Raw genomic sequence first — 16,077 nt, 5'->3', positions numbered from 1 at the left:
TTACTTGTAACCTACAAGCAAGTCTGACACTCGACTCTGTTCCTAGAGTGCTACATTCTAGGAAAATGAACCACAATGTAATCTTCCATTTAAGCAGTTTTTCTCAGGTCAGCCCTGTTTAATGTGATAAATGAGAGACTCAGGTTCCATATTCCAGGTTTGGTTTGTACCTCTATTTATTCCAAAGTTGAGGAGAGCTGCAACCTCAGAGCTGTTGATTTCTGACACAGATACATGCATTCATTTATCCAGTTTACAAATGCAGCCCTCAGGATGGTGGCTGTGGAGACACTGGCATCGTAATGAAGACCATTACACACTTCAGGGAGTTAGGCTTCGTCTCTTTTAGCAAATGAACCCCCTTGTGTCCAGACTTCAGCATGGAGATCAGAACAGAACACCAGCAGAACCGACAACATGGCCCGAGGTTCATCAACCCAGATGGTCACCACTATACGGATGTCCCTCGTCTTTCTGGCTTTTTATATTTTTATTTAAGACTGGGGAGAAAATAAACACTGCAGAATTAGACGATATATCAGTAAATACCCTTTTGTGCTGAAGTCCACACTCACAGTTTTGTGTACTTGTACTAATACACTGACATGCGAAAATTAATGGGATAGAATTTAAAGAATTTAAACTTGATCGTAAAATTAGGGACCTTAGGGAATGGCTTGGAATCACCCACACCTATACATACTATATATTTTACTATTTTACTATATATTGTATTATATAAGTTGTGGGGTGCCTCTGATGACAGAGGGATGCAGAACATCAGCCAATGTGCTCATGGCAAGATTATGTGAACTATTAGAGCTGAAACGAGGCCTCATTGTGGCAATTTAACATTGTTTGATCATTGTAGAGTACAATATTTATTCTTTTGGCATGTCATTGTATTACACTTTATTTTAAAGTCACATTCTATTAAAAAAACTGCATAATTAAATTATTATAATGTAAATACAGCCATTCAGAAGAGCTTGCAGGGAAATGTTTAATTCTAGAAAAACGTACCAACTCAGACTTATTCACAGTGATGGTGAATAGATCCAGACTTCTTAAAAGATAAAAGATTATTGCTTCTAAGTGATACATCACAGAACGTTATTAATTGTAAGAAAATGTTAGAAATACGTTCTGCAAAGTCTCAGACATTTTTTTTATGATAAAAAACAATTTTTTAACCAATTTATTTTTACAATCCCTAGGCTTGCCATGATAGTAAATTTATCAACTTATCATACAATAAATGGACCTCAACAACCTCAATCATTTCTGCTGATCTTTATATCTAATATTATGTTTCTTTCCATGTTTTTCACTCACAAAATAACCTCATTAATAATAATATTTTAGCATCTCCCAAACTATTACTAAACAAAGTTGTACTGCTCTTTAAAGGGATGCAACTGTAGTATTATATTAGTATATTGTCATGATATCAATGACATTAAAGGGTCTTAAAATGACAATAATATTGTTTATTGCAATATATTTAAATATATAATTCAAAACATTGTGAATGAGACCTGTACACACAAGAATTTGTACTGTGCTTTGGTTCACTGGTTGTTTTAAAGAGTCAGTATACTGTAATTTGTGTTTGTGTTTTCTTCACCACCACTGTAAAATAATCATGGTTTACTTTAAAAACACTGTTCACACCAAGCCCCAATCTGAATGACTTTAATCTTAATCTTAATGAGAAAATGATGCAGTGTTGTTGAAGTTCACTTGTAATATGGATTGTTGTAAAGTAGGAGAGAGTGGGGCACAACCTGTAATACATAATTATATTTTAATGATATTTAAAACGTATTTAAACAAGACTATTATTGCTTTACACAGGTTTACACCTCCCTTAGCCTCTACAGTTTATGAATAATTCAGCAGAAAGCAACTCACCCTACAAGCAGGGTTAATTGTAATAACCTTAGCTGCAACATTTACTCTGGGAAATCAATGCAAACACAATTAATAATGAATCATTAATTAAGACGTAGAAATCTGATAAATAAATATGATTGTCTGACACTTACAATTTAAAGACTGTCAGACAATTATATTTATTTGTAAGCAGATATTTATATCTACAAAACAGCAAAAAGCATTTGGTGGCTCAGTATTATTTTTATTACGGTCATACTGTCAACACCTGTTTTAAAAATTAGTACATGCTTATTGCTGATTTATTATTATTATTTATTAGATTTTTCACTTTTTGGCATAATGTGAATCTGGCCATTGCTTTGTATATTGCTTCACGAATGGACCAATAGAAATATTCCAAAACTGCTTGGAATAAATTCTTTTTAAAAACAAGTCTTTTTATTTTTCTTTATTGCATATCTGTAAATGTATGATTATATACGTGTTTCTCTTTATTTTTACCTGTTCCTTGTTTAGGCAACTCAGTTTTAACACTGGGCTAAAACTAACCCCCCGGTGTGGAGGCCGTACATACGCATGGCCAGCTCTCACTGAATTATTCACATACTTCAGAATGAGTAGATGACCAAAAGCATGAATCACGTAAAAATGTACCCAGTTTGATCCAAAATTAGTTTTGAGCCTCACTTTCTCCAGCATAACCTATAATTTTACACAATGGTGACATTTATAATCCAACACCTCGTTCGAAAAAACTTTTCACCCTTATTGCTGTTTTTTTTTAACAGAATGTGAATCTGGTGGTTGTTTTTTATATTGTATCAAACATTAATGATAAATTGAACAATATACACCTAATTACACTGACTTTCACAGAAAAATTAAAAGTTATTTTGTTCCATATCAAGGGATTTGGACTTTACTTTTTTGTTTACCTGTGCTAAAAAAAAAACTGTGCTAAAACTAACCCCCTGGTGTGGAGGCTAAGTGGCCGGCTCTGACTGAATTATTCATATATTTTAAAATAAGTAGATGACCAAAAGCATGAATCCTGTTTTAAAAAATTTACCTAGTTTTATCTTAGGTTGGTTTGTGCCTCACTCTCTCCAGCATAAGCTACTGTTTACCACAGTGGTGATGTTCTAACACAGTGTATCAGAACAGTGTTAGAAAAGTGAGAACAGTTGGTAGAACCTATATATATATATATATATCTTTTATATTGTATATATACAGCTCTGGAAAAAAATAAGATGTTTTTCCTTGATTTTTACCGTATTGAAAACCTCTGGAATATAATCAAGAGGAAGATGGATGATCACCAGCCATCAAACCAAGCTGAACTGCTGAAGTTTTTGCACTAGAAGAGGCATAAAGTTATCCAAAAGCAGTGTATAAGACTGGTGGAGGAGAACATGCCAAGATGCATAAAAACCGTGACGTAAAAACCAACTCTCAAAACTTTATGAATATGAACTTGTTTTCTTTGCATTATGTTTCTGAACATAAATGCTCTAAATGACAATATTTTTATTTGGAATTACTTTATTTGGAGAAATACTGTCCATAGTTTATTATTTATTTTACTCAAACATATACCTATAAATACCAAAATCAGAGAAACTGATTCACAAACTGAAGTGGTCTCTTGTTTTTTTTCCAGAGCTGCATATAGATTATGAACTTGATTGCATTTATAAATACGTCATGAAAGTTTGATGTACCACAAACTGCGAGTGTGAACTTTTTTCAGCACATTTCGGACGATAAGAACTGGTTCTATGGGATATAAAGGCCACGTCTGGCCCCTCAGCCGTCTCCACCCTGATTTCCGCTCGACCAATCGGTATCCAATAGGGCAGGATGATGTGGACAGTAATGATCTGATCTGTAAATGCCACAGCCTGGTGCCACTGGTGTTCACACTCCTTTCCTCATTTGTCTCCGCCGTTCTCTAATGAGCTGGGTGCGGAACGCCACCACCGGTTCTGTTTCACAACACAGAAAGGAACACTAAAGGCTTTTGTTTTCTGCATGTTTGGCAAGAAGGGATGCTACATTATAAAGTTTCCCTCTCTCTGTCTCGGTCTCTGTCTCAATGTCAGACGGCGTTTTGAAAAACCACGGTTTTATGAGAAACTAGCCCCGCCCACCCCTAAAAAAAACAGAACATAATAAAAGCCAAATCAAATATATATACTGAGGCAGTCAGTAAGAACATTGGTGCTAATTGTACAATAGTGCTCTGGATTAATTAACTAGCTTTTAAAACAGAGTCTCGAGTTTACATTCTCTAACGCAAATACAGCATTCCTCCACACGTGGACAAACAGAAACACAAAACACGCAAAAACGAAAATGATTGTACATTTTTTTCTTCTTCTGTTTGGCGGTTGAGAGTTCCCAAAGCGTCCGATAAAGGACAAGACTCGAAATAAGAAGTCAGGTGTTCCCCAACGGAACATAGAGAACAAACAGACAAACAAACAAACAAACAAACGAAAAATAATAATAATAATAATTATAATAATAATAATAAAACTAAGCGATGACATGCTGCCATGGCAGTTTATTTTTGGTTCAGAAGAAACAGCTTCGTTCTCACATAGTGCCTTCTCCTCTCTCGCCGTTCGGAGAGAGATTGTTTGTTTGTTTGTTTCGTTATTTGTGGCCAGTGTTTGTGAGCCCGCAGGGCAGTCCGAGTGGGCGGTGGCATTGCGGTTGATTGGCAGTCCGTTATTTCCGAGCGAAGAGCAGAGTCCACTCGCCCGTCCGGCGTCCTACTGGAACCAGCGGAAAGGCGCTCCAGTGGGCAGCATCACCTTCTTGGAAGCACAGCAGAGTAAACAAGTGGGGGAGGGGCGGAGACGAGAGAGGAATGGATGGAGGGGGTAGAGAGGGGGGGAAGAAAAGAGAGAGAGAAGGACGGCAGTGGTCAGTGAATCATTCATTTCAGGCCGTGCTTTACTCTTACATGTCACAGTTATCTCTGACGATAAGAAAAGCATGCTGTTAGCCTGATTATACCAAGCTGAGGCAAAAGTGCAGCTGAACTTTCAATAATCGTGATTTCAATTTGATTGAAAAGTTAATCATTGTGTTTATCTCAATATTGTGTCTTTTCTTGAGGAAGAAGAACGATCCATTGGATGTCTGCCATGGTTTGGTCAGTGTCTGACATAAAAACACAAAAAAAAACCAGACAGATAATACTCTAAAGCATGCTATACTACACTAAAGATGTGGTCTTATGAAGAGCCACGTGTGTAAAAGAGATTTGTGACTATGAACAATCCTTTAAAAGACACATAAGACACCATATCTAATATCAGGTGTGGGTTAGAAGGATAAAAAATTCCCCAGTATTGAGCTGTGGAGCAGTGGAACTGTGTTCTCTAGAATCGCCATCCAACATCCTGACCTCACTAATACACAAAGTCACTGAATGCAATCAAATACTCCCTTAAATACTCCAAAATGTAGTTTTTAGAATGTATAAGTCTTTCCCTGGACAGTAGAGACAGTTATGAATGAGCAGGGTTACCAGATCCAAAACTTAACTTAAATTTAAATTTGAGAAGCTTTTATCATTTTGCTATAAAACTACAGTTTTGGAGATATTCATTTTTTTATGAGACAAACTTGTGCCTGTCCTTCATTTGCATGTACACATGTTTGCTTCCTGCATCATCAGAGCACACAACCTTGATTGTGATTAAGAGCAGCACTATAATTAAACAATAATACACTTGAGGTGCCTATGACCGCAGCACAGCAGTGCCAATATTACACGTTATAGCAGGAACCTCGAGAGTATTATTGGAATTATACCACAGCTCCATTATTGCAGTTTATTGAAAGATTTAAAGAGTTAAAAAGGACAAGAAAATATGATATGTTTGGTTATAAACACTCCAAAAGTTAAAATAGTTCCATTGCTGCTCTGTTTGTAGCTGAAGTTTGGCTTGTAAGCGCTGTATCGTTGCTAGGTTACCTATATGTGGTGGAGTAATACATGGCTCCACCACACAGCTGATAACAGCACTCACAGAACACCTATAGTCAAACCTATAGTAAAAACGGCATAGTCAATTCCCATCAGGAAAAGCTCTCTAAGCTGTACACTCAAAACACCTGTAAGCTGTTTACAAAACACCCATTTGTTCACTATTGTTTATAAAGGCATAATACCCATGTGGCAATGCAACTAAATGAAACACATGTATTAGATTATTAAGAGATGTGTCCCAATACCTTATACAGTGCATATAGTGTCCATATAGTGTATAGTGCTCCAGAATGACTTTGAATGGAATGCTTTGTCATAGACATCTATGGAAAGTTAGGAAGTTTACTTTTCTTTTTTCTTTTATTTATTTATTTATTTTATTTTTTTAATTCACACACATATGTAAAAGTAGGAAGCAAGCTATGATGCACATTACAGTAGTAAGAACAAAACATGTGCAGGGAAGTAAAAAAAAAATAAGGGCTTATATATAGTACCTACCCTCAAAAATACATACAGAGTCATAAGAGAAAATTATTTTTAAGTTTACTTTCTTTCAATTATAAAGTTGAATTTTTAGTTCTACTAAATTTTTGCATGACAACGACAATATATAAGAAGCAGAGTACACAGAAAGAAGTAAGTCAAAAACAAGTTGAAAACAGGGTTCATCTATTTGTTACACTTTATATAATATGTCCAAATTGTTACATCTTGTCATCAACACTTCTATACACTGCATCTCTCTATACTCGACACTGATTGGTTTGTTGAAAGTTATCAGTTTGATGAGTTGTCTTTATGAATCTGACTCACTTCGCATCTACATGCACCATGCAGCAGAAAAAGTGTATCATACTCCTTTTGCATTTCTTTTATTTTTGTTTAGAGATACTAAAGGTTAATCTACAGTTACAGTAGATACAGGAATCACCAGTATAATCTGTTGCGTGTATATTGCTGTACAACGATTGTGCACACAAAAGGGAGTCGGACTTCGGGACAGCGGCAGTTCTTTTTCTTCTTCTATTGTTTAATGGGTGACGATAGCCTCTATCAAATTGCAGTAATTAAATCTAAAAGTCTCTGGAACCATAGAAAAGTGTTTTACCAGACCATGCTTCAGTTCATGCAGACACTTTTGATTTGACCTAATTTTGATCCTTCGTTCTTGAAAGCTATTTTCAGACCAGACTGTCCCAAAGTTCCAAAGTCTGGACCAAATAAGGTGTGAAAATAAGTGTGAAAGTACCCTAAGTACTTCAACACAGGTAATTATGTAATTAACTACTTTTAAACACTATTTTACACCAAAACGACATTAAAAACTACACTTACAAGGACCAAAGTCAATGTAAATGTACAAAAAGGTCCAAAAAAACAGAGCAACCCATAACTGGCCTCTAACACCTGCAAAGGCTTCTCTCCTTCTTTCTGTTTTTCTCTCAGCCTTCCTCTTCCTGAATTTCCCCCCTATGTCACAGTACTCTGCGTCCCCTCCCCCCCACCACCACCCCTCTCTCTCAGGGTCTGCGGAGTTGGACTCTGAGCCTGTGGAGCTGGCTGAAATGCCGCAGTAGTGGCGGATTTTTCCCAGGCTGCCCTGAGGGTGTGGGACGTGTGAGGATTGGCGGTGGGGATGTGTGTGTGTGCGCGAGTGTGTGTGTGTGAGGGATAGAGGCAGCGTTTCCTGGAAAAACTAACCGTCGACACGAGAGAGAAAATGAGGGGAAAGAGAAAGAGAAGGAGAACTGGCTTCATAATGAAGTAATGTGGGCAGATCATGATTTCACCTTATGTGACTTAATAACCCACCACACACACACACACACACACTCACACGGACACACAACACACAGAAACACAACACACACCCATTCCCGAACACCCTCTCCCACTCCCTCATTACTCTACCAGATAGCTGACAGGACCTTGGCATGTCCACACACACTCACACTAACACACACACACACAGTCACACACACACACACACACACACACAGCGCTTCCCTTATCCCTCCCTGACCCCACTGACAAGCCAACACAGATGGACTCTCGGCGCAAGCACATGGCACATCAGACAGTCCATGACCACACACACACACACACACATACACACACACATGCCAAAAACACTCCCCCTACCCACATACACAAAATAAATATGCTACCGGAGACAGTTTTGTCATTGTTTTGTGTGCACCCACCACTTTCTCTTTCTCTTACACACACACACACTTATACGAAACCTTGGATGCACACACACACACACACACACTAACACACTCACTCACAAACACATAAACACACATAGTCACTGTTCCGAAAATACCTCATCCGTCTGACTGTTGCCCGAGTTTAAGCTACTTGAGGAAAGGGGCGGGGCTTTCCTAACTCTTTACAGTCCCACCCACTTTGTCTCCATCCCCACACCCACTCTGCAGCTGTCAGAGGCCTGAAGTGGAAAGCAGTGTGAAGGACACATCATGCATGTAGACACACACAGCGTACAGTACACTGATTATAATTATTACAGTACATTGTACCTACTGTAGTTACTACTGTAAATGTCTAACATATAGTGTACTGTACATAATATTATTTATAATAAAAATAATAATAATAATAATAATAATAATATTTAGTGGAGAACCAAGACTGTTAAAATCATAATTATCTAAATCAGGAACAGATCATGGTACAATACTACTATTAGAACTACTCCTACTCCTTCTACAATACTATTACATCAACAGACACTACTACAACTTTTTCTACTACTAATACTACCACTACAACTACTACAGTTATGCTATTACTATATACTATACTATAACTTATTTTAGTATTACTATACTATTATTACTACTATGCCTATTACTATTGCTGCTACGTCTATTTACCCTACAGTATCTGCTGCTACTACTACTACTATTACTACTACTATCACTGCTAACACTACTAAAACTAAAAGTATCAATAAATATGTAACTTCTATTACTACTACTACCGCTAATACAACTACTATCACTATTACTACTTCTACTGCTATACTATTATTACTACTATGCCTACTACGACCACTACTACTGCTACTAATATTAATACTACAATAACTGCTACTACTAGTACTATAATAACACTTCTAAATCTAAAACTATAAATGAAATGTAACTTCTATTATTATTACTCCCACTACAACAACTACTACTACTACTACTACTACAGTTATGCTATTACTATATACTATACTATAACTGTTACTAGTACTGCTATACTGTTTATTACTACTATCCCTATTACTCCTGCTTCTACATCTAATTACCTTACATGACCTGCTTCTATTACTACTACTAACACTGCTAACACTACTAAAACTAAAACTATCAATAAAATGTTTATTAATTATTATAACTACTTCTACCGATAATACAACTACTGTCACTATTGCCATACTATTATTACTAGTATGCCTACTACGACCACTACTGCTACTAATATTAATACTACAATAACTGCTACTACTAGTACTATAATAAAACTTCTAAATCTAAAACTATAAATGAAATGTAACGTCTATTATGATTACTCCCACTACAACAACAACTACTACTACAGTTATGCTATTACTATATACTATACTATAACTGTTACTAGTACTGCTATACTGTTTATTACTACTATCCCTATTACTCCTGCTTCTACATCTAATTACCTTACATGACCTGCTTCTATTACTACTACTAACACTGCTAACACTACTAAAACTAAAACTATCAATAAAATGTTTATTAATTATTATAAATACTTCTACCAACAATACTACAACTGCTGCTGCTAGTAGTAGTAGTAGTATTATACTATAACAACCAAATTACTACTACGAGCATTAGAACTACTGCTACCACTATAATTACTACTGTTACTATAGTACTATAAGTACTACAACTACTTTGTCCACTAATAATACTGTTTCTACTACTCATACTACTAAAACTGCCATTGTTTCTACTACTAGTACTACTGTAGCAACTTAAACTACTTTTTTCTACTACAACTATAAATACTACTGCCACTAAGATTAAATACTACTAAATTTCTACTACCATTATAAACACTACAATTAATGCTGCTATTATAGTTTTTACTACTGTAAATACTAATACTGTTACCACTATTACTAATACTGCTAATTGTACTATGATTACTACAAATAATACTGCTACTGTTAATACTTCCACTACCAATATTAATAGTGATATTAAACCCCCACAAGTGATAGTATCATGTCTATTTTAACCTGAAATCACAGCTTAAAAACTGAGATATGATTTTGTAATTTATCTAGCGTATATTTCACTCATTTGTATTTATCGAGGTTTGCATGTTCATCTAATGATTTATTTGATCCACTGACCAGTCATCCGCTATGAATTGAGCCAAGTATTTGAGCCAGCTCAAGCCTTGTGATCTGAGGCTCCTGGCCACTGGCCACCAATGAACTGGTCAGTAATCCATCCCTGAACCCCAGTAAGCTAATGCTGGTGAACGAATCTGACCTTTTAAAATCAGACAGAGACTATTTCCTATTAAACTAAACTATTATATCTCAGTTTTTAAGTATATTTGAGTTAATATATTAGTACAGAACCTTCCTGACACAGAGTTTCTGAGACTGTTTTCCATTCTGAACGGATCCTGCTCAGACTCTCGCTCCTACGCACACTCAGGGCGGAGGAGTATGGAGGAGTTAAAGAAGGCCTGGAGTGACTTTTTTCCTCACAAAATGAATGAGTCCCTCCCACTGGGAATCAGAACGTGATAGGCTGATTCCTGCTTCTAATTATGCAGGTAGTTAATGTAATGTGTAAAGCCCTAGAGCTCAATTGGCTGAATCTACCAGGATCCCACAGGGAAAAGCAATCTTGATTGGACAATTTTCTACAAAGTGCTAGTGTGTGTGTGTGTTTGTGTGTGTGACTATGTTGGAAATGGGAACCATTCTTAAAGTATATCCACGTGAAATAGTAGTTGTAATATACCTCATGTATCTGCTATTTACATATAGCGGTAGTTTCCCAGACAGGCATTAAGCCTAATCTTGGACTAAATTTCCCACTGTAAAGTGAATTTAGTAAAGGACTAGGCCTAATCCCTCTCCGGGAAACTTTCCTATAGTTTATTAAATAAAAATAAATATAAATAGGACACAATAATATTAAATACACTGTATGTACTAGACCCAATTATTTTGCAGCTGTTCTTTTTCTATTTCCTGATGAATAGACCAACAGATTTTTTAAAGGAAAATCCACTGACCAGATAAGGGTGTATTTAATGGATAACATATCTGTTTTTGCAAATTAATTCTTAAAAATATTCTTACATTGACTTTAATCATAAGTTGAAATTGTATTTTTTTTGCATGAGAGGTCTATACAGCTCTGGACCACTTCAGTTTCTGAATCAGTTTCTCTAATGTTTCTATTTAAAGGTATATGTTTAAGTAAAATGAACATTGTTGTTTTTTTTGTATAAACTAGGGAACATTTCTCCCAAATTCCAAATAAAAAAAATTCAAAGCATTTATTTGCAGAAAATGAGAAATGGCTGAAATAACAAAAAAGATGCAGAGCTTTCAGACCTCAAATAATGCAAAGAAGAAAACAAGTTCATATTCATAAAGTTTTAAGAGTTCAGAAATCAATATTTGGTGGAATAACCCTGGTGGTTTTTAATCACAGTTTTCATGGTCTTGGCATGTTCCCCTCCACCAGTCTTACACACTGATTATGGATAACTTTATGCCCCTCCTGGAGCAAAAATTCAAGCAGTTTAGCTTGGTTTGATGAAAAAAACATATACAATGATAGAATAAAACAATAATGTTCATTTAACTCAAACAAACCTATGAACAGCAAAATCAGAGAAACTCAGATTCAGAAACTAATGTGGTCTCTTAATGTTTTCCAGAGCGGTATATTGTACTTATCTGCTTAGTATATATTTCTCCTAAACATGAAAATAAACACATTAAACACATCAATTTATAACGATACTGTCCACTCAAAACACTATAACACATTCACACACACTTAAATGAGCATGTCAATATATCTGTCATAAACCCAGTCAAATGTGAAATGGACACACACACACACACAATTAACACACACTCAGCCTGACTCCGCACACACACTTTACACATTTTTCCTTAGCCCATCAATAAAACCTTGCCGGTCCTCCAATCCCCCCATAACCTTGTGGATTCCCATCACCACATCAATATGAGCCCCTATCATCTGATGAAATACATCTACACTCACGCAGTATACACACACATACACACTGCAGTCAATACATGCAAGCAACCCCCCACCGTGACATCAATAAAGGCTCTTTAAGCCGTGTAAGCCCCCCTGCCTCCATCAAGCAGTCTGACCGACTGTCAATACCACCACCTAACACACACACAGTCAAAATATACACACTCGCATGCAGACATATTAATATATGGATATATATATATATATATATAGGCTCACACACACACACACACTACAACATGCAAACACAACACATACACAAACAGGACAGCTATGACCTGCAATGACTTCACACTCACACACACACACACACCCAAACCTCTCTAAGCCCCTTCACACGCCAGCCGTGCTATCTCATGACCCCCCGTTGCTCCCGGCACTCATTGCTGAAAGCCTCAGCTTAGAAACTGAGGTGGTCAGCATTCAAATGTAAACACACACACACACACACAAACACACACACACACACACACACAGGTAAATGCATGGCAACATGCCGTGACCTGTGCAAATAGTGAGCATAAAATCACTACTTCATTAAATACTTACATATCCTCTATTATTGATAAACCAGACAAGGTACAGTATTAGCACACACACACACACACACACACATATAAATGCAAACACTAGCTGGTTCAGTTTTATACAGTGTCTGGTCATGAGGTCACACAGGCCACAAATGGACATGTAATTACATAATAATTCACTAATTCATACAAATACATCATAATAACACATAATAACATAAATACACAGTAGCAGCCAAAAGTTGGACACATCTTCTCATTTAATATTTGATTAATATTAATATCACATTGTAAATGAATACTGAAGTCCTCCAGACTATGAAGGTACACGTAATGAATCATGTAGTAACTTAAAAGTGTTAAACAAACCAAAATATTGGTAGCTCTAACAAATTTATCCTTTGCAACAGGGGTAACTCTTGCTCGTCCTTTCTTTAGCAGGTCCTGATGAGGGCCAATTTCATCATAATATTTGTGATGGTCTTTGTGACTTTGCACTTGAGAATACTATCAGAGTTCTTTAAATGTTTTAGATTGACTGACCTTCATTTCTTTAAGTATTTGTTTCTTTTTTTAGTTGAGTAGTTCTTGCTTCTCATAATATGGATTAGAACATTACTCAAATATTGTATATCAACTCTACCTATTCACAACTTTACAACTGGTGCTTTCAAACACATTAAGAGAGAAATTCACGTAATTAACTCTTAACACTTTCAGCACAGCTGTTAACTGAAAGCCTGAATTCCAGGTGACTCTACCTCATAAAGCTGACTAAGAATATAAAATATAAAACATACTCTGGTTTGTTAAACACAAGTTTTTGTTTAATAGGTAATTCTATATGTTTTTTCCCTAATAATTTGGATGAATTTAGTATTAATCTACAATGCAGAAAATTGCAATCGAGAAAAAACACTGAATTTATGGTGTGTCCAAAATTTTTATTGGTACTGTATATTGTATCACATAAATATATATACTCTCTTTGACAAAGAAACAGTGGCAATAAAGGTTACACTGGGAAGGATTGCACTTCAGAAGATAAAAATAAATGATTTACTAATGTATACTAATATGGGCAACTCTTCATCATACACTGTCTGGCCAAAAAAAAGTCTCCACCTGGATGTAAGTAAGTAAATGATGTGGGGTTGATTGATGCTGCAGTTGTTCTGCAGGTTTAGATTCAGCAACAGTATGTGCTGAAAGAATGAGGTCAGCTGACTACCTGAATATACTGAATATAGACCAGGTTATTCCATCAATGGATTTTTTTCCCTAACTAACACAGTCCAATTTTATAAACTTTCTGTGATTTCCTTTTCAGCCAAAATGCATTATTTTTCATATATTTTTTATAGTCACAATTATAAAACCTATTAAATTATGTTAGAATTCAAACCAAACGCAACAAGACTTAATATTCTAATATGAAGTAACAATTTTAGCTTTCTAATCAAGCTTTCGTGCCTTAATTGACCACAGAAAAGCAGTATAACTGTGCAGCAACACAAAGAGGAACACTGCAACACTCAACAATAAACAAAACAGCAACTTGCTCTTACAGCCTACAACACTGTATACAAGCATTTAACCATTACATAACTTCCCTCAGTAACTAAGGCCCTTTACGTGACAGGAACCAAAGGGAAGACTGTGAGAATGACTGACAGGAAAACTCCAGGAGGAGTGATATGATGTGATGTAATGAAGTGATATGATGTGAAGAGGAAATGAAGTAAATCTTTATTTTAAGTAGTTTTAATAGAGAATGGATTGTTTTCGATTTGTTTTCGGGCAAACTAAGAAAAACAGGTTTAAACCAAAAATCTTAATTTTTCATTAGACCAACATAAAAATGCACTTTAAATCAATAACATTGTTGTTACAGTGTCCTGTACATGAATACCCTAGTGAAAAAGTAGATTAAAATATACTAAGCATTATTATACTATAGTGCACTGAAGTGTTCTTGTAGCCTCTTTATTAATCAGTATATTTACAGTATATTACCTTTTTTTGTACTTATTATACTTTATTGTACAAAAATAGTAGTCTTACTTAACCTGTGCTAAGTGTTCTTAACTGTACTTACATGGAACTATTTTAAATATACTTAAGTAACATTTAAACATACTACTTCATGTATATAAGCCCATATTTTAAACATGCTAACAGCAAAATTATAATACATTTAATGAGTATTAGAATATTACAACTGTATCACTATTATACACCGGGTATATTAGAAATGTCCTAAGACTTTATATTAAATATATTTACATTAGAGTACAAATATGCTTCTTGTTGCAGTTTTTTGTAAGTAGCACACTTCTAGTATACTTCGTTGGATATAAAAAATATATTTTAATATACTGTACTACAATTTTTACTTTCTAAAATGTTATGATACATTGCACTTTAAGTGAACTACTGGAACAGTTGTTTTTAACACCCTTTGCTAAAAATGTACAAAAATATATATGGAAATAAGTATTCTAGAAGTATATTAAATTACATTAAACTAAAAGTGTACTTCATAGTAGTCCATTTTTTAATACACTATATTGTACTTTTTAAAAAGTATGCTCAAAGTTTACTTTCAAACATTTGATGAAAGCATAATATTAATGTACTTTTAATATATTTAAGTAAGTACATAAATCTGTGTGTATATTTACAGCAACTCTTAGACATTTCTCAATATGTTTTAAGTACAAATAAGTATATACATTTTTTAAACCAGGGTAGGCATGTATATGTGTACTATTTAATATATGTTATTATTGTTAATCTCAATCAATGTTAGAATATTTTATCATGTATGAGTGTATAAAAACAAACACACACACACACACACACACACATCATACAGACACTCATGGGTCCCAGAGTGCTGTGAGGACAGGGTTCCGAGCCACACTGACACCTGGTGCTCCAGATGACGGGCCCGACGGCCAGATGGACCGTACAAGGCTAGCCCACACACACACACACACACACACACACTCTAAGACACCTTTTTATACATAATGGCCACTTCCACACTGTACACTGCTCACACAGGTCAGGTAATTATTCAGACTAGCTCTTACTCACAACTCTCACAGAACATCACCTTCAATTGTAATGATGATAGAAGAGACACATAGACAGAGACTCTAACCCTTAGTACTCCAGACCTCTTACACATCACATCACTGCGCCAGGATTTTACTGACTCACACATTACAGTTGAGCTGAGGTAACGTGGGATACTGCAAGTGATAAGCTGAGGTATTCATACTGGATACTGGACTAAAATAACTCT

The 16,077-nt window shown here is 35.5% G+C and overlaps 1 protein-coding gene across 4 annotated transcripts in view; it reads right to left on the bottom strand.

Annotated features, from left to right (window-relative positions):
• Nucleotides 1–1,469: 1,469 nt before the first annotated feature.
• cxxc5b (CXXC finger protein 5b) overlaps nt 1,470–16,077 on the bottom strand; it is a 30,984-nt gene continuing 16,376 nt past the window's right edge. For 3 of the 4 annotated variants that reach the window (XM_022672006.2, XM_007253618.4, XM_007253619.4), the window contains exon 3: nt 1,470–4,724. In XM_022672006.2, the coding sequence (XP_022527727.1) occupies nt 4,680–4,724 (45 nt within the window). In that variant the 3' untranslated portion in view covers nt 1,470–4,679. The remainder of the gene's footprint in view (nt 4,725–16,077) is intronic. The other variant, XM_022672007.2, reaches the window with a different exon arrangement.

Source organism: Astyanax mexicanus, chromosome 2 (genome assembly GCF_023375975.1).
Source record: "Astyanax mexicanus isolate ESR-SI-001 chromosome 2, AstMex3_surface, whole genome shotgun sequence".
Classification (NCBI taxonomy): Eukaryota; Metazoa; Chordata; class Actinopteri; order Characiformes; family Acestrorhamphidae; genus Astyanax; species Astyanax mexicanus.
This window is presented reverse-complemented; position numbering and strand designations above follow the sequence as displayed.